We start from the raw sequence: 20112 nt of genomic DNA, 5'->3' as shown, positions 1-20112 counted from the left end.
TCAGGAAATAAACAAAAACCAGTTTTGAATCAAGGATGACTTGCTACTTCTATCACCCTCTGGACAACCCGGGGAAGCACTGATTGGTCCAACTGCAGGTTGTGACCCATTACTGCCTTGATCTAGTGGGTCATCATTTGAAATGGAGAAGAAAATCCAAGAGCACTTCTCACTGCAGGTCATGGTTACAAGGAAACGCTACCGTGTTTCCCTGAAAATAAGACCTCGCCGGACAATCAGCTCTAATGCATCTTTGGAGCAAAAATTAATATGAGACCGGGTCTTATTTTACTATAGAATTAATATAAGACCCGATATTATATATTATATTACATTACATTACATTATATTATATTATATTACTGTCCTGGTCTTATAGTAAAAGAAGACCGAGTCTTATATAATATAATGTAATGTAATATAACATAATATAATATTGGGTCTTATGTTAATTTTTGCTCCAAAAGATGCATTAGAGCTGATGGTCCGGCCAGGTCTTATTTTCGGGGAAACACGGTATTTCCTACTGTAGATCGTGGTCAAGTCCTAGCATAGTACCAGCACATTAAGACTGAAAACCTATTGACTTGCAGTCCTGTGGGGTCAGTTCAGAAGGAATTTATGTGAATTACATAAAGGTGAACAAAGAAAAGAGATACCTGTGGCGGGTGAAAAATACAGGTATCATGAGCATTCCATTCTATTTCTGATTCCTCTGGCTATTTTATTTGAAGGACATATTTGATGAAGAGATGATATAGTTACTTTTTTACACAACTCTACTTTTTAAATGGCTGTGGCCCACTCGAAAGAGAGGTCTGGCAACAGGAAAACATGGGGAAGGGCGTTTTTCGGAATGTTCATATAACACGATATAGTCACGGATGAGCATGTGTTGGTGCACGCGAGGGGCTCTGGGATATCTAGGTACAGGATATGTTCAGATTGCAGCACAGAAGGGATCTCACATCCTCTACAAAGAGCGGGCTTCACCCTGCAGGCTCTGGGTTTCTATCACTTTCTGAGGTGAGCCCAGGTAGGAAAACCACTTCTCTCCCGGTACTGCTGCTGCTGCCACCGCCGAGAGCTCTTCTCACCTGTTTCATCTCACTCCTCAGCCTGTTAATGCCACTCCTCTCGGTTTTGGTGACTCCAGTGTGTCCCACCTCATGGATGGAGATGGCAGGGCTGGATGTAGAGGAATGGATAGGCCGCACTAGAGGGGAAACACACATGGTTCTTAGAAACTATATAGCATCCACCCTGAGTAACGAATACGTGCGATATGTGTATTTTTATCCACATTTCCCTCCCCGACTCGATGATAAACTCTTTAGAGGAGGCCTCATCTGCCCTGGCCAGTGCTGTTTCCAGCACCTGGAACTGTACCTGCTACACAGCCCAGGTTCAATATGCGTTCGAGTGAACGAATGAGCATGAACATTGCTTAAGCAGAAAACACCGACTGGCCAGAAACCCTTTCATGAATTGGATATTTTTAAAAGTAATTTTTTTACTTCTCTAAAAGCCCACCTTCCTTGTAGAAAACAGGCCACCCAAATTAAGGGGCCTAGGGGCTAGAGAGGGAAGCTCTGGGAGAACAAGCCAACCAAAGGCTGGAGGTGGAGAGACGTGGCTGCCTGATGGTTGGTGCGCTGCTGCCATCACAGAAGGGGCAAGGAGGCCTCCATCACCTCATTTCCAACCTGCTGCAGCAGCCTCGGGACTCCCACCTATCTGTGGCCGTGCCCCCACTAATCGGTTCTCCGTGCTGTGGTCACAATGATCGTTCTAAAAGGCAAGTGTGATCATGTCACTGCCCACTTGGAATCCTTCCAGGCCTAGCTCTGTCCCCACTGCCCATCACATCCTTTCCTTCTGCAGGCCCACCTCAAAGGTCACGTCCTCAGGCAGCATCCCCTATACACCCCACCTACCTCCCCCAACCCACCCCTGCAGCCATGGGAGTGAAGGAATAGAAAAAAATAAGGAGCCAGGGGACACTCACATGTAAAGGACAGCAGAGAGGGAGGAACCCACAAAGGAAACGCAGTGATTAGCCGGAGAGGGAGGAGGGACACCAGGAAAGTGGAAAACAGAAGCCAAAGGGGTCTGGGACTCTACAGTGGGGCCTGTATGGGGTGAGAACTAGCTTGAAATATTTATCTCAGACATGTCAAGATTTAATCAAAATTCTAAGACAATTTGAGTTTCCTAATTTATAAAAATTGGACAATTACAAAGGACACTGAACAAATGATTTTATCTGTCTAGAGACAGGACCTCCTCTGGCCTTGCTTGCAATTAGACATATTTATGGCTTTCAAGTGACATTATTCTCTTCCTAGTTTTGCAAGCATCTATGGCTTTATATCTAATAACAAATTTTTAGTAATTATTTGTGTCAAAGCATGTACTTCATTTTGATGAGCAGAACACATTAAATATTTATCTTGTATATTTACATTTCAAGGACTGAGCATTTGAAAGAACTGAAAATTACTTTTGGTAAAAGATCTTGAGCACTCCTCCTTCAGGAAAGGAGAAAAGCCACCCAAACCCATCTGATTGCATGATGCGTCTTTGTTAGCTGGCTGGTGCACACTCTGGGGAACAAAAATGAAGTACCCAATGTCCTTCTTATTAAATGAAAAGAATGACAGCCCACACTGCATTTCTCTGGCTTCAGGAAATAAATTCACAAATGCGTCTGCAAATCATTCATTTCGCTTTATTATGAGGAGAAATGATAATTGCTTTAATTATAATTAGGGAGCATTTGAGAACAGAATTCCACCAGGAGTTGGGTGATTATATTTCCTAGCACTGCAAACAGGGTTCCGGTACAGAGAAAAACTGAGCAGGCAACAGGGACAAAGCAAACGGACTCAGCAAGAGGTGCTGTGAGGTTGCAGAGGGCTCTTCTCCTGCCCCATGAAGGGGACTGGATCTGGTGGAGGACATTTCTGCCCAAACCAAAGGCGGGCACAGGTGATTAGAAAAGACAGCCCTTCCATCCTGCCTCCCTAGTCACCTCACCCCTCCTAACACTGTTGCACAAGTGATGGTACCTGGCCCTGGCAGAAGGAGGAAGGCAGCAGGCCAGGGTGCAGAGGTGTGCACACCATGCCCACGTGTGGTCACAGCTCTCCCAGTAAGTCAAGGAGGGTCACAAAGCCCGACAAGTTGGAGCCTTGCACCTAGGACTCGGTCCATCTTGGTAAACCAGGAACCTTACCCTCATACATTATGTCCCAAATCGCAATTACTGATGTCGATTTGTATGTAAATGAAGCACTAACAGGTGACACTGGGACACATCCATCAGGCCCTCTCGTCCTCTCCCCACAGAGGTAAAATGAGCATTTACTTACTGCTTCTTTCAACGCCAAACTCTTTTCCACTCAGAATATGATGCAGAAGATTTTTCATATCAAAAGGGCTGAGGTTCATCAAACTTTCAGAAGCTTCCTCTCCTAGAAACAAATATCCTGTAAGTGTCCCAGACACAGGGCTGGTAGCAGGTGAAGGTAGAGTTGGGTGGGTCTTGGGGTGGTGACAGAGGACGCTGCGGCGGGTCTCCCTGCTCAGGATTACCTCACCACTGCTTCAGGGCTGCCATGTAATGATCCTTGGTGATTCTAAATGCTACTGTTGAAATTGTGTGTTTTATTAGCTCTCAGATGCATCTTTTTCCCACTGTAATGATCCCAATGCTGGAACACGTCTTGCAGTTGATTTACACATTTCAGTTGGTAGGATTTCTCCCAGTGGAGGTGTGATTAAATGGGGGATGACATCTCCTGCAAGGAGCTACAGTAAGGAGGGCAGAAGATTCCAGTGCCTCATTCTCCCTGACATGAAATTCAGCACCCTGTGCTAGATGGCCTGGCGAAGTTACATGTAAATGAGAGAACCTGGGAAAGCGGAAGCATGCTCAAAGGCTCGGAAGCCCAGGTTCAGAGTACTTGGGTGGGGCTCCCAGGGTGGGTAAAGGGCTTGGGGATGCTGAGCGAGCCTCTGGAGCGTCTGCCCATGCTCCGTACCTGAACAGTTCAGGCTCCGCGCCAGCTCTGTGGCCATCACCTGAATGATGAGTCCGATCCGGAGCCTGAGCATCTCCACGAAGAGACTGGGCTGTGCCCGGACGTACATCGCCAAGTACACCACAATCTCCTGACGCACACACATGGACACAAGTGTTTCAGATACCGGGTGCTGGCAGAGGCCCCTGCAGCCCGGAGAAGGCCGCGGCCCTGCCCCTCCCCGGCCAGCTGACCTGTGTGAGGACAGCAATGCTGATGTCCTGCCCGCTGGCTTCGTAGATGAGTTTTGTGAGCTCCTCGGGGGGAAGGGGCCTAGGGAGAAGCATCAGGACACAAATAGCATGAAAGATGCCTGCGTGGTGCCTCCCTGCCCTCAGTGGAAGATGCTTATTTTCCTGCTGGAAGTTCCAGAGTGACAGTGACGTTAAAAAGACCCTCTTTCTGAACAGTGGATGGAACCGATGTTTTCCCCACGCCACCCTCTCCAACCTGAGGCCCCCAGGCTGAAGACTTACGCAGAGATGATCTTCTCCCGGGGCTCCGGCGGTAGGCCCACTGTGAGCTGCTTCTGGTGTGAGAGTAGGTCTGTGCAGGCCTACTCATTCAGGAGAAATAGTGATGGAGAGAGACAGAGGGAGAGGGAGAGGGAGAAGGAGATGGAGAGAGGGAGGGAGATGGAAAAATGGAGGGAGAGAAGGAAAGAGGGAAAAGGGGAGGGAGAGGGAGTGAGGGAGGGAGAGAGGAAGAGAGAGGAAAGAAGGGAGGGAGAGAGGGAGATTAGCAAAGCCAAAGGGGAAGGGTACTGCCAATAAGATCATAAATTTACCTTTACAAACTTTATGGCCCATGTTTCCATTTATTTGAAAAATTCATACATAGACCCCAGACTGAGCAACCCGGCCAGGGCTGAGCCCCCTTGATCTTTGTGTCTCCAAAATGTGGCCCCGGGACCAACTCTGCAAGGCCCATTAGTGGGTATTTAATGGCCAACCACTGGAGCAAACACATTGGATTCCCTGATATGCCACAAAGGAGATGGGCTGTCATGAGTCCCAAGATACCGATATTAAGGGCTAATGACTATTATAGTCCTAAATTATCAGTTTCCCCATTATTCACATATAATAAATACTATCACCTTACCATAACAATGAACTTTAATGTCTTAGAAAGTGGTTCTGGATTTTTGCAGGGCTTTAGGATTACAATATTAATGATGATTATACTGTGGATATACAGAAGTAAGAGAGCTCTACTTAGGAGGGTGCCAGGCCACAGAGCATTTTTGTTTTATTTATTGAGAAACCTTTATCTGCAGCTAAGAGGAACAAAACTAATCAACTTCAATTTCATTTCCTCTGCTCATCTTTCAAGAGCAGTGGGAGGTCGGGAGAGAGGGCCACTTCATCTATATATTAAATAACTGGTTTCCTTCACAAAGAAGGGGTGCTTGTCTCCAGCTTTCGTAACAGGAAGAGGGCATGGGGCTAGAAAGGACAGACAGACAGCCTGCGCATGGCTCTGACCTCAGCCAGCACCTCCACTTTCTTCCTGAGCAGGCCAGAGATGTAGCGAATCAAACCCCACTCCTGGTTCAGGCCGGCTTTCCCGTAGAGCTCACTGAGGAGGTTGTGAACAGTCACACCATGCTGTCCGGAGAGATTTGTGTCCCAGCTGGGGCCCCTGTCAAGAGATAGAAAACCCCAGAAGTAAGGCCCGGAACGTTTGCAGGCCGGATTCTCTTGCAGCAGAGCTCAGTTGGCAGGGAGAGCAATGAATCACGGAGCACTCTGCCAAGTTCATGGGCCCGCCCAGGGCCTCCGAGTCTCAGGAGAGGCTTGTGTCTTACCAAAACATCCCTCTGTCTATTTGAAACAGAAGCCTAACATCAGGAAATGGTGAGAGCCTGGCCTCACCCAGCCTTCTCGTCCAGGGAGGCCAGCATGAGTGGGCAGAGAAGGGGATGGAAGTCTGTTCGTGGTGATTCTGGGTAATGTGGGTAAATATCACCATAACCCGCCTTACGGGAAGCCCAAGAAGACTAGGGCACAGAGTCCAGGAGGATGGGGAAAGCTTGGCCTAGTGAAGACCAGAAACTTACTTTATTACATACAGAATGTACAGAATGTCTGCTTGGTCCTGTAGGTTCGAACAATCTTTCAGCTGCTCAACCAGTTTCTCACAATCCACATCACCATGGTCGTCTCTGGGCCACTGGAAGTCATCTTCGGGGGTCTGGTCACACAAAAGCCAAAAACCAGGGGACAAGAGAATGAACATTCAAACTGTCAGAAGATTGGAAAGAGACACACCAACCTGGTCTTGGAACTCTCACTGTGCTGTGCTCCAGGTTTTCAATGGATCTTTTGTATTTTTTTTTAATTTACATGCTTTACTATTTTTGATCAGTGAATCACTATATTAGTCAATGTTTGCAAAAGACTGGACTAAATAGGTTAAAATATGTATAAGTTTTATTTATGCAAAGTTCAAAAACAGGCAAAACTAACCCCTGGTGTTAGACCATATGGTAGCAGTTACCTTTGGAGTGAAGGGGCAGGAAGGTACTGGGAGGGGCACAAAGGGTGGCTGGTCGTTTCCCTGCGTCTTCTGGCTCAGTGATAAGCCATTGAGCTCAATTCTTATACTTCGTATACCTTTCCCTATATATGTCATACTTCAATAAAATATTTTTTTGAAAACAAAGCAAAACACAAAAAATATGTGAGGTTTAAACAACCTAAAATCGAGGTTAGGTTAAAATATTCTCCAATTGATGCTGAATCTCTCTATTCATGTGAGATAAAATCAAGGGGGATTGCTAGATAAAAATAACAAATTATGGGAACCAGTGGGGAAAACCCTGAAATTGTTCTCCTGAGGAATTTTTTTCCAGTTTTGTACGCTACTCTGCAAGTAGCCTGGTCTTGGCTGGCTGGCACAGACAGAACAGGGAGGGCTATGCAGTGAGCTAGCTTATTTCCTGTAATGTGACACAGACTCTGATGAGTTGGTAGAAAGTCAGTAGCCTTTTCCTACACGTAAAGCATAAAGGTTTGCATCAAATTCAGTGTACAAACTGACACAAAGTAGACTCCAGACAACTAAGTGAGTGGGTTCACATTGAAACCCAGAACTCCTAATCCTAAAAGTCCTGGATATCTAGTAATATGCCTTTTAAATTTTTTTTAGTTTAACCACTTAAAAGAGTTCTTGAGACTACACCAGCATCAAAAAACATCACACTTAAAAAAAAGTGATTCTAAATGCTTTACCTTTTTTAGGAGTGGCTCAGTAGAATCAACAAGATTTAATGATTTACGGTGGGCACTTAGAACGTTAGTTGGCAAAGTCATGGGAACAACTGGAAAACAAAAGAATAGAGAGAACTCTTGAGGAGGAGGAAGGATAAAATGCTTCAAGAGGTACAGTGGCTACTCCTTGTTCAATACAAACCAACTAAAGGAATGACTAGTTTAATTAATTTCAACAAGAATTTATCATGTAACTATATCACGTGCTAAATGTGGAAACAAGAAATGAGCAGGCCATGGATCTTGCTTTAAGGAGCTGAATTTCATTTTTTTCCTCCTGGGATTCAGGGAAAATTACATAGCATCTTAGGACTGGAAGAAACCTTAGAAACGATTGAGCTGGTAGACCATTTGTCCATGGTCACTGGCTTTCTCATAATCAAGGTGTCTGGACTTCCTGTCCAGTATGCATTTTACTTTGCCACGGCCAGGTATTAGGGCTTCTGTTTTTTAACCATCTTTGGATGTTATCATTATTAATATTTGCTCATTCAGCCATCTGTGTCTTCCAGGCTATATCATATCATCTTGGTAAAATAGGAAGTTTTCAAGGTAAAGATGAGGCATATTTAAAAGGTATTTTATAGACCTCTAGGTTACACTAGTGAATTAAACATATATTTTAATTTTACTTCTGCTCAGACCCCCACTAACACTACAGGAAAAAAAAACCTGAAAAAAAAATACAAATCCTCAAGAATAGGGAAAAGCAGGAAAGAAGACAATAGTAATAATGTTTTGGAAGTGGGAAAGCTGATAGTCAAAAGATAACTGATTTAGCTGAACAAGGCAACGAAACCCCAAGTCTGCAGTGGGGAAAACCAAGAACCAGTCGGATTTACATCAGAGAATCCTTAGAAGTCTCAAGAGCTTAGTATACTATGTACCTCTGGAACTGGGGGGTCTAGTGGGGTTGTTAAAATAAGGAAGACTGGGGAGAAGCTGTGTGAGAAGCAGTGAGCTCCCTAGATATCTTTCTCAATTCCACACATCTTGGCAACTGCCTTGTTCCCCCTGACAAGAGACTAGAAGGTCTCTCTGAAGAGGGTTAAAAGTGGGGAGGTGTCTTTGGAGTGGGGGCTGGCTGGCATGTCTGAAGGCCTGCGTATATTCCGTAGGTGGAATAAGTGACTGTATAGATCCAAGCAACTAGCCCCTTACCTGTCTAAAAGGAGACTGTAGAGTATCTGTGGGAAATCTGCCCAGCTTATACCCATAAACCCAACAGGCCCCACCTATACACTTGGAGATTCTTATGTATGAGCAGATAACCAAAGGACAACCTGCATTACAGGGAAGACTCTAATGTGGAAGATAGAAACAAAACAAACAAGAAAAATCGACTTGGGGAAAATGGAAACCATTTAGGTAGAAGAAAATGTAAAAACAAACAAAACCAAAAAAACCTGCCATTAATATTCTTAGAGTAATAAGAAATTATGTTGGCTGCATGACACAGAATGAATACAATTCAGAGAACAAAGATTTAAAACATGATTGCAAAAGTGAAAAAACTAAGGGGGTGTAACAAAAAGTTGAAGCAACTGCCCTCAGAACAGAGCAAAAGACAAAGAAATGGAAGACAGATGAGAAGAAACAAATACATTGAAAGTGGTTATCTCTAAGTAGAAGGACTGAGGAGCAGTGGGAAGGGGAGGAGTAAGGCAGGAAACATCTGCACTTTGTTGTCTTTTAGGATTCTTTGACTTTTAAATTACGCTCATGCATTACATTGATAAAAGAAGTTATTTTAACAGGCAGAAAAGAGTTAGTAACGTACATGGAATTTCCAAACCCTTTGCTTTTGCCATCAAGGAAAGTATATCCCGAGTAGAGTGGATGGCACTGAAAACATGGCTGTCTTCTGAAGTCTTCTTACAGAGAGGGGGCAGATAGCATTTCAACGATGTGCTTTGCAGGAGGTGGTTGATATACTGGTCAAGTTCGTCCTGGCTTTCTGTAATTGGACAAGCAAGCAAAAAAGCCAATGAAAACAAGCTGTAGAAACATTCTAAGGGCACAACAGTGATTGTGTGTGGTAAGCAGCACTGAGTAAATTTAGTGGAAGATAACATTTTGATACAGATATTTGCACTGTATGTATTTATAAAGTTACTGTTTGGAAAAACTTCATCCTAGGAAGAGGAAATACAGGTCAAGATAATGTTTATTCTGTATTTCCCCGAAAACAAGACCTAGCTGGACAGTCAGCTCTAATGAGTCTTTTGGAGCAAAAATTAATATAAGACCCGGTGTTATGTTACATTACGTTACGTTAGGTTATGTTAGGTTATGTTACGTTATATTAAACCCAGTCTTATATTATAGTAAAATAAGACCAGGTCTTATATTAATTTTTGCTCCAAAAGACGCATTAGAGCTGATTGTCCGACTAGGTCTTGTTTGCGGGGAAACACGGTATCACATCATCGCCAGATAAACTGAATATATAAGATAACCTGGGACCAGCAGCCAACATCTGATCTTTTTGTTTTAATTTGTCACGAATGAACTAAACATTATGGAACCTCTAGCCCCAATCCCAAGTATTATCTAAAAGTAAAAAACAGGTCACTTCAACCCAAAACCTTATCAGTTTGAGAAATGTTATATATATAGGATTTCAGCACTCATATCCAGATCATTCGACCATTCCTTTGAAAATTCAAGCAGTGTGTTTCTGTCCTTAGAATATATTTTGTGAAAAGTTCTCATTACTGAAACTCTTTGTCCCTCTAGGTTTAAAAAAGCCCCACTTTTGCAGCTTAGGCTTTTAAATTGGCATTTTGTTCACTTTAAGGTGTGCAAGTTTCCAAAGCCTCTTTTTTGTTATGTTAATTACCAGTCATTTTCTGTGCTTAAGTCTTAGGGCAATTTTTTTTTTAAACTTTTATTTATTTTAAGTGTGCTTTTCTAGGACCCGTCAGCTCCAAGTCAAGTAATTGTTTCAATCTAGTTGTGCAGGGGGCAGCTCACAGTGGCCCATGCGGGGATTGAACCGGCAATTCTGGTGTTACGAGCACTGTGCTCTAATCAACTGAGCTATCCGGCTGCTCATTAGGGCAATTTTATAACAATGCCAAAGTTTCAGTAAATTCAATGAACTGCCTGCAAAGGCATTCCCAGCTATACCTTGATTTATGGTATCTTCCAAATATCCTCCCAAATCTGAATTGCTGTCAGGACTGAAGCTTCCTTCGCTGGCATCATCAAACAACTTCTCATCACAGTCTGGATCCAGGAAGGTCAGATACGTGTAGAAAGATGTGGTGAGAAATTCCGAAAGGCTCCCTAATTTTACTCTGCCAAGGAGACACTATGTTAGAGACAGAGGTGCATGTGGACAAACTTCCACTATGAATCATGGAGAGACTTTTCAACAACCAGGTGGCGCTTCTGCCAGTATCAATAAATACGTCACAGCAGTAGTCAGCCAAGAAATTAAAATGAAAATTCAATAGCAAGTATGAAGTGGAAGCACACAGAATATTAAAAGCCAAAATGAATCATGCTGATTTCTTATTTCCAAACCCAACACAAATAGAAATCTATTTTACTGAACCAACCAAAGTTTTACAAAACAAATTGAGCGAACCATTTTAAACCAGAACCAAGTGTTAGGTTTTTTTTTTTGCTCTAAAACGACTGGACCAGAACAAAACCATAAGCAACAATTCTCTGGGTGCACTTGTACCATTGTTTATGAGTCCCTACCACGGTCACATAGGTGCAGGTTGGCATGTCTCAGAGCCCAAGCTCTCTCTAGAAGGAATGTGATTAGTGGGCCATCCCCTGACTGTAGCAGACGTCTAGAGTGGCCCTAGTATATTATCAGGCTGGGCAAAGTTCCACTGAAAACTGGGTGCTGGGTTTGGCAGTGTGGGGTCCCACTACAAAGGCAGCAGCCTCTGAGTTCTGTAGTCCATCCCCAGGTTCGGGGAGCATGTGGAATGTCCATCCTACAAAAAGAAAGCCTGCTCTGTGTGCTTCTTAAAATGTTAGTTCTGGAGGCAGAAATGGCTGAGAGAAACGTTTAAGGAGCAAACTGAAGCGTGGATTGCAAATGAATTCGTAGGTGCTTGAGTTTCAAATGAATTCAGAGGTGCTTGAGTTTCAACGAGGAAATGGCCTGAGGGAAAGAAAAGCCTTTCCTTCGTAAAGTAATAACTTTCCCCACCTAGAGCTCTTGGGGCCAGTTCTAGTGATGGTTTTGCCCTGAGGTTGGGGAACAGGAGCAGGTGAGGTGCAGCATGGAAAAAAAGACAATGAAAAGTTTCCCTTTGATGAACTTCAAAGGAGTCAGGTTAAAGGCAGAAAGGCAGTAATTTAAAAAGGCTTCTGATAGCAAGCTACCCGAGGTCGGTCCATGGGGGTAGAGACCGGCATCTAGGGTGAGTTCAGTTTTTTAAAGACCCTCCGATCTAAAGAAAAAGGCAACATCAGATTCAATTGTTAACTATCAAGAACTTAGTAGCGATCTAAAGAAAAAGGCAACATCAGATTCAATTGTTAACTATCAAGAACTTAGTAGCGAATGGAGCGAATGGAGCTTAGGCATTCCTGTTTCGTTCCCTGGTTCTCTGAATGGTTGTCGTACTCTATGAACGGAGGCCCTCCTGATTCCTGTAAGCCCTCAGCCAGTTCCACATGGCTGTTAGAGCCTGGTTTCTGGATTCACACAGAGCTTCTGCACCTGTTCATCTTGTGACCTGCTCTCTGAGGCTATGGCTCCTTGTCTGTAAAATGGGTTTACAGCCCACGTGGCAAAGTGAAGACTAAGCAACAAAGTACACACTGCCAGTGCTCAATGAACTGCAGTGTCCTTTTGACAATGATTAGATTTCAATTAAAGAGTTTATTTTGACAGTTAATTACGGGCATATGGTATTTTCCCTCTGTTATGATGCCATACACCAGGTGGTAACTTATCCAAACTGGAGGCGAAATGTATGAAAGTGGGTGCCAAATGCAGTTATGGCGCTAGTGCTGCAAATGTAGATGGCAAAATGCTGGGGATGGTCTTGCTGACACTCCTGAGAGAGGTGAGGAGAAGCTTGAAGGGATGGTCACTTCCAGTCTACAACAAATCCCACAGCAAGCTCTGTGAGCAGCACTTAGAAATACAGTGACTCTACCCTGAGGACATCAGGGCTACCTGAAATAAGCCAGTCACAAAAAGGCAAATATACTGGAGGAGTCCTCTTAGATGAGACGCCTAGAGACAGAAAGCAGAATGGTAATGGTGGCTGCCAGGGGCTGAGGCCAGGGGGAAAGAGAGTTGTTTAATGGGTATAGAGTTTCAGTTTTGCAAGATGAAAGAGATCTGGAGATCAGCTGCAAAACAATGTGAATGTAAGTAACACTTCTGAACTGTATACTTAAGAATAATTAAGATGGTAAATTTTATGTGTAATTTACCACAATGAAAAAAAATTACTGTGGCAGCAGGGTCCCTAGTATAGGAGGACGTGAGAAGAAGTGCTGACTTCAAGGCCCAAACACTTTTAGCAACTGGCATTCCACCAGGGACCAAATGGAAGCCTCCCTGAACCCGGGAAAGGCTACACCTCACTAGGGGCTGGCTGCACAGCGAGGTTCTCCTGGGGCCCTTTTGGCATATTCCAGGGAATTCAGAGAGATCAGGGCACAGCTGCTACAGAGAAAACCTCTGCCTTGTGACAGTCAGAGGGTACAAAAACGGAAGGGGTTTTCCTGGGTGGTGAGCCCCCATCACTCCAGGTGCTAACCATACGTAACACCTGGTGTTCCACTGAGAATGAGGGGACAGTGGTCTAGGCCGGCCCACTCAGGTGCTCTGCTCTGAGAAACACTAAAGAATTTATGACGTTCTATGAATTATTCTTAAGGTGATAGCACACTCATGTGAATTCAAGAAGCATTTATTGAGCACCTGCTGGATTCTAGGCACTGGGTGTTTTCTTATGCCTTTTACTAGAAACAGACACAGCATTCCATAAATGCCACTTCAGAGAAATTGATATGTTCACCTCTCTATGCCCCAGGCTTCTTGGCGTCTGTAAAAGCTTCACTAATACCCACTGAATGCTACTTTAGAGATGACTCCAGTTTTACATGGGTGACTGGATTAGTACAATTTTAACTTCCTTTTGTACTCTACAGCGCCATGCTTCTGTGTTCAGCAATTGATATGAAAAATGGGAGAAGGGCAGCAAAAGACTTTAAGAAATGTCAATGTCGCTTTTATTTTTAAAAAGTCATAAATTACCTAGCTCCTCCAAAATATCCATCCTCTAGTTTTCTAATTGTAGAAAGAACTGCAGGATGAATATCTGAGCCATCATTTGCTAAGGGGGAAATAAAAAGATGAATTAGTTTACTTAATCCAGGAGTACTTTTTTGGGGGAGGGGCATGCATTGAAATGTTTTTTATCAACACATTCTAATTAAAATACATATTGATAGAAGATTCCCGAGCTAAGAAATTGAACTACTGAGAACTCCCTTCAGTACTTAGCTCTGTCCAGGGGATCCATTTAAAACATTTTGAAAAAGGCCCAAATCAACAGTAGGACATGAATCAGGCAGACAGATAGATGGAGTTACTGAGCATGGTGTGGGTGATGGGGAAGGTGAGCGTGGGTCTGCCCGTCATCCGCCAGCAGGTGCACAGGTAGGCCAGCTCGATCCTCAGCATTTCCACGATCATCTCATTGTCCAGGGCCAGGTAGAAGTGATGCTGGTCGGTGAACTGCAAGTCAGAACAGGCCAGGTAAAAGGCTGTCCTTCATTTCCTTCAACACAACCCCAGCTGTCATTCACGGCAGCACTAATCCCTGTGTTATGTTTCCACAGAAGAGGCTCAATCCTGGCTGTAATCCGCCCATTATGCGTCTCTCCTTGCAATCAGACAAATCGACTTGTCGCTTGCCCAGGAGCCGTGGAAAGGACAGGTACACAGCTAGATCTATTTACAGCTAGCTCCTCAGTTGGGGATTTAAGCACCTGGCCCAACACCGCTGTCCCCTAAAGGAAATCAATAACTCCTTAATTCGTACTCCTCCTGGGCTGCTGGGCTCAGAGAAGCTTTCCAAGTGAGGGCACTGGGAGCAGGTGAGATGGGGAGACTGTGTTTATCTGATTGATGGCTTGGTTAATGTGAACTAAAGGCACTGTGGCCTAATGTCGATGAAAATCAAACTGTTCTCCTGGCCTCTGGAGTGTGGGTTAGGGTGAAAAAGAGCAACTTGGGGCTACTGACCCATGACTGTGTACCCAGGTAGTGTGTGGGGGGGGCTGTGTCCCACATTGATAAAGTGATGCCACAATTGGTCTTTCTAGCTGCCCAAATGGATGAAAAACATTTGGTTTGGGTTCCACAGGACTAGTTTTCTTCAGAAACAAAAACCCTGAAGAAAAGTTCCATAATCAGTATAATGAGGACCCCACCAAGGGGATTGGGGCCTGAAAATCAGACTGGCTGTGTGTTACACAAAGGGTCTGATGACAACCTATGCAAGGGTGAGGGACAATTGCAATTAGGGGCACAACGGCTGTGAGTCAAATGACATGTCACTAGCAAATTTGTAAAGCGGTGTGAATTTCACTACTATTCAGGACTGGAAGTCATGGCACTCTCAATGCAATTTAAGCCACATTTATTGAGCACCTATTCTGAGTCAAGAATTGTATTAGGTACCAGGTGTCATCGTATATGTCTCTATTTGAACATGTGCATGCATATTCTGCCACATTCAAAGGGGCTCACCAGACAGAAAAGACACCTTAATGAAAGGATGCTTGTTGGTTTGCTACTGGCCTGCTGCTCTCACCTGGGGTGTGAAAGTAAAGATTTGGTTCCTAATCACATATAGTTTAGATGTTCCAAGGACGCCAATGTGCCGATATGGTCGCCCACTCAATTTCATATTCTTATTCCGTCCTATTTGAAAAATTAAAGAGAAATTGGAGTTAAAGCAAATACAGGAACATCTAATCCAAGTGACTTTGGGTAAGACTGAACTTATTTTTAATGTTAAACAACTCACTGTAGGTTTTTGTTTTTAAATACTATCGTCCTTCTTTAAATGGGACAGGGACGAATTAAAAGCAAATCACACCCCCTTCTTTTAATGCATGTATATGAACAGCACCCGGTTCAACATTTACCATGTTTCCCCAAAAATAAGACCTCGCCGACATCAGCTCTAATGCATCTTTTGAAGCAAAAATTAATATAAGACACAGGCTTATTTTAATATAAGACCGGGTCTTATATAATATAAGACCTGGTAACCCGGTATAATATAATATAATATAATATAACATAATATAATAAAATATCATATAATACCGGGTCTCATATTAATTTTTGCTCCAAAAGACGCGTTAGAGCTGGCTAGGTCCTATTTTCAGGGAAACACGGTATATGGAATAAAACTATTAAAATGACTTTATTAACGTTTACTTTTAATTTATTTCATATTGAGCCATAATACTAAACAAAGTCAGATTTTAGAAAAAGTAAAGAGAACCCTCTCCCATTGTAATGGGTAAATGAGCATTTTCTGAGACTACGGATAAAAATTACAAACATTATCAAGGCACAAATGACTGTTTCAATCGTGAATTTTCAAAGGTGCTGCTTATTTTACAACAGATTGGGCAAATCGTACGGCCAGCCTGTGGTAGGCGACATTTACTGACCTGGCATGAGAAGAATGTGCTTTCCTCTTCACATGGAAGTAGTCAAACCACCTGTTTCAGTGTTTTGCCCAATCTTTAGAATTTATATGTATCAGTTTCCCCCAGACCCCAAACCTAGAACTGAGATGCCCTCTCGTCAAAAACACTCTGCTATTTCCCCAAACCTACCAAGTTTGGCGTATATGTGACTGAGGATCCGGCCTGGTTGGACTCGGATTGGGTGAATGTCAGCAATACTCTGGACGTCTATCCCGTGCTTCCTCAGCAATTGCTTAATGTGCTTGTTTTCTGCTAGAACAGTAACTGCAAACAAGAAGAACGTAGAATCTGCATTAGACGGTGGCCTTTGTCTCTTCACATGGATGTGCATCATTGTGTGATCTCTTCATTGGCCTATGATACACACTTTAGCATGCTCTCCACGCACTGGGTGGCTTTGAAAATGACAGCACTTGTACTGCTGCTCTTCCTGGTTCTCTCTGGCCTTGCCTCCCCTCAACACCCACGATGCATATTTATCAAGTACCTACAATGTACAAGACAGTCTGATACGAGACTTACAGAAATGGTCTTCAAAGGATCCCAAGCCAAGTTACCCCATCTCAAATGATGTCTTGCCTCACTCTGGGTCTGCATTTATTCTAAACCTATCTTGTGCTATTTGCACATGGGATCAGGAGTGGAAACAGCTTGGCGTGGGGGAACCAGGAGAAGCCTGTGCCCCTGCTCCCAAAGGACAGAAAAGAGGAGCAATATGGTGGTATGTGCTAGCAGGGGAGCTCTGACACAGAAGGAGGATTTGCCTCCAGACAGAAGGGAAATTGGGACTGTTAGTGGGTTGCTGGTGGTAGTGGGGCAGCCTGGCCCACCCGTAAGCCAGCACAGGGCCCCACTAGTGGGGAAGAACCACCCCAAAGCCAGGCCCTGTACCCTCAATGGGCTGGCCTGGGGCCCATCTCCGGTAGGTGAGGCTGGGTACCTGGTTCTCTAGCAGGCAGGGAGCTCAGAGAGCCTGGAACATGGCACCTGAGGAGGATGCTCAGACCCCACACCGCTGTACCTGTACTGCTGGCTTTTAAGAGAAGGAACAGTGCTTTGGCTGAGAGAAGGAGTCCGGGGGTGGGGGGAAGAAGGGGACGGGGACTGGAGAAGGGGAGTTCCAGCCATAGAGAGAGGCTGGTGCTGTGTCCACCTGCAGCAGAACCTGCTGGAAACTGGAGGGGCTTGGGGCTGTGCTTAGGCTAGATGAAGAAGGTTACTGCTGAGGTAGCCCCCTGAGCCCCACTGTTGTACCACAGGCTGACAGCACCTGAACGTACAATACGTATAAATGCCATCGAGACCTGCATGTCTCCTCCTTATATTTGTATAGCACATGATGCTTTTCCAAAGCATTTTAATATCCATGATGTCATCTGAGCTTTACAGTTGGCCTTCAGGGGAAGCCTTGCATGATCAACTGGCCAGCAGCAGCTGAACAGGGACTGGCAGCTGATCTCCCAGGCCCACAGCAAATGAGAACATCAGCCATGCAGGACTGGGTGGGTGGCTTCCCTTACATCCGTCTCTTCGGAAGCTTTCAATGCCATGCAGAGACCCACATGCATCAGAGCCACATAGCAGTCACGCTCCGTCTTTTATAACAGTGGTTTGACAGAGACCTGTGAGCCTTGTGCTCTGACACAGCCGTATGTGGAGAAGTTTCTGAAACTGCACTCCCGCTTCCTCCAGGCCAGACCCTCTGATACTTTGTATTCTGTTCGGTTCTGTTACAGTCATGCTGTGCTTACCGGCAGGGATACATTCTGAGAAATGCGTTGTTAGGCGATTTTGTCATAGTGTGAACATTGTAGCGTGTGTTGACACAAAAGTAGATGGTCTAGCCTACTACGGTACTCGTACATGCTATACGTTTATACGACTGACAGTGTAGCAGCTTTACACCAGCATCACCGCACACACGTGAGTAATACGTTACACTACGACATCACAATGCTTACAGCGTCACTAGGCGATAGGAGTTTTTCAGCTCCATTATAATCTTATGGGACCGCTGTCATATATGTGGTCCATCGTTGACCGAAATGTTGTTAGGTGGCATATGACTGTATATTAAAAAAAAAATGCTGCTCAGGACCCATCAGCGCACCCCAGCCCACAGGTGGAAAGGATGCCGTGTGGGTTTAAGGGGTCACTTGGCAGCATGTGCTCTGGTTAAGTGCAGAGACTGGAGTCTGGCTGGCTCAGTCCACCTGAATGTCAGAACAGGGTTCGCACCTCCAGCTGTCAGCTGTGGGTCCTTGAGTAAGTTAACCCCTAAGCCTCATGTATAAAGTGGGGACGATAATCAGAACCGTCCTCGTTTCTGCCTGATCAGAATGTTGTGACATTTCACTGTGTCCCGTGGAGGGCCCGGCACACAGTATCGACAAGGTGGTGTCCTGTAGGCCTCTCTCCCTGGCAGGTGCAGTGAAATGAGACCATGGGGACAAAGAAGGCTGCCTTTCATTGGTTCAATAATTGCTTTGCATGTATTGAGTGCATGTGTGTCAATCAACGTAGAAGTTACAAGAACGATACGGGCCTTGTCCTTAAGAAACGTGCAGTGAAATGTAGAGGAAATAAGGTGTCAACACAACGTGTTCTGATACCAGCTGGTATATGAGTTGCTCCATGAGGCATGTGAGCTTCTCGGGAGTCTTCCTCGGATGGAAAATAGGAAGAGGAAATGACAAGCTCGGTACACACCAGGCTGGGCCCTACAGTGAGGGCTTTCACCATGGCAATCTCAGTTGATCTCAAGATCCCCTGGGACGGTGCACCAGTCAGGATAACCCCAAGGCACAGAGAGGAGAAGTCAGGTAGCGAGGCAGAGACAGTGCCGCAGCAGCCCGGACTGGCCCTCCACCTCTCTGGAAGAGGTGCTAGCAGGAGAGGGGAGGCGGGTGGAGGCAGATGGGCCCCGCAGCTCTGGAAAGCAGTCAGACCTCAAAGGAAGGAACCAGGGAACCCTCACTTGGGTTCTGAATTTTCACCAGGCTCACGTTCTACTTTCTGAAGAATGGCAGTTATGAAAAACAATGCTTAATGAATCACTTGTGCCCCAACCGCAATCGAGGTTTAGATTCAAGAAAACAATTGCTTTGTAGAAAATAACTTGGTGGTTGGGAAGAATATTGTTTCCTTTGGGAGCAACTGAGTTATAGAATGTATTTCACAGAATTGATATATGCTAAAGCATACATACATACACACTTTTTAAAAATTAAATAGGAAAACTAGGGAACAATTTGCATTAAAAATAACATAGGTTTTCCAAGTTAAACATGAATAGTAAACACGCTCACAAACCTTGTACTACAACATCAGGTTTGACGGAAGTGGAAAATCTTCTATTTAAGGGATCAATTTCACCAGTGGCAAGGAATCCCTAGGAAAAAAAGGTGCATTAAGGCTATGAAATACTAATTAACTAAAATTTCACCTTAAAGCTAAGTTTGAAAATGAAATATTTGGGGACTCAAAATATTCAGGATTTCACACCTTCACATATTTTAAGTCAATTGCTTATTTTCTCTGAAACACAGCATACAATTTAGATAGCTACTAATAAATGTATTATGTTTTCGGCACCTAGTCTCCAGGACTAGTCAAATATGCCCCCATCCTGTGTGAGTGAGATGATTGATAGTAACTAATACTTCCAGAGCCTTTACTCCGCACTCAGTAATGTGCTGAGTCCCCTGTATGTGCCTTGTCACGTTCAGGCCTCCTAACAGGTGGGCACTACGCTTGTTACCATTTTATAAGTGGGGATACCGAGGTAACATGCTAAAGGTAAGTGGCAGAGGGCCGACTGTCCTGAAACACAAAGCTCCCCTCCCTGCTTGCAGAGTGCTCTTTGAATATGGATCTTCTCATATTTTCTATAAATGATCAGAACTCCAAGAGAGGGGACGAGGTCTTTCGGGAGTTCTGAGGAGCAACTGGACCTAAGGCTGGGCCCAAATGAAGGCCTTTTCACTGAAGAGGAGGAGATGGGAGCAGAGGTATTCTTTTCCCATCTC

The 20112-nt window shown here is 44.5% G+C and overlaps 1 protein-coding gene across 5 annotated transcripts in view; it reads right to left on the bottom strand.

The window, feature by feature from the left end:
- PHKA2 (phosphorylase kinase regulatory subunit alpha 2) overlaps positions 1-20112 on the bottom strand; it is a 69564-nt gene that overhangs the window by 7752 nt on the left and 41700 nt on the right. For all 5 annotated transcript variants that reach the window (XM_033106825.1, XM_033106823.1, XM_033106826.1 and 2 more), the window contains exons 14-28: positions 19397-19475; positions 16214-16348; positions 15172-15281; positions 13946-14090; positions 13608-13686; positions 10493-10662; positions 9141-9317; positions 7322-7410; positions 6148-6281; positions 5573-5729; positions 4562-4641; positions 4280-4358; positions 4047-4176; positions 3375-3476; positions 1098-1216 (exon numbers count right to left, since the gene is read on the bottom strand). In XM_033106825.1, the coding sequence (XP_032962716.1) occupies positions 1098-1216; positions 3375-3476; positions 4047-4176; positions 4280-4358; positions 4562-4641; positions 5573-5729; positions 6148-6281; positions 7322-7410; positions 9141-9317; positions 10493-10662; positions 13608-13686; positions 13946-14090; positions 15172-15281; positions 16214-16348; positions 19397-19475 (1785 nt within the window). The remainder of the gene's footprint in view (positions 1-1097; positions 1217-3374; positions 3477-4046; positions 4177-4279; positions 4359-4561; positions 4642-5572; positions 5730-6147; positions 6282-7321; positions 7411-9140; positions 9318-10492; positions 10663-13607; positions 13687-13945; positions 14091-15171; positions 15282-16213; positions 16349-19396; positions 19476-20112) is intronic.

Source organism: Rhinolophus ferrumequinum, chromosome X, assembly GCF_004115265.2.
Source record: "Rhinolophus ferrumequinum isolate MPI-CBG mRhiFer1 chromosome X, mRhiFer1_v1.p, whole genome shotgun sequence".
Lineage (NCBI taxonomy): Eukaryota > Metazoa > Chordata > Mammalia > Chiroptera > Rhinolophidae > Rhinolophus > Rhinolophus ferrumequinum.
The sequence above is the reverse complement of the archived record's forward strand: the minus strand, read 5'-3'. Positions and strand labels throughout refer to the sequence as shown.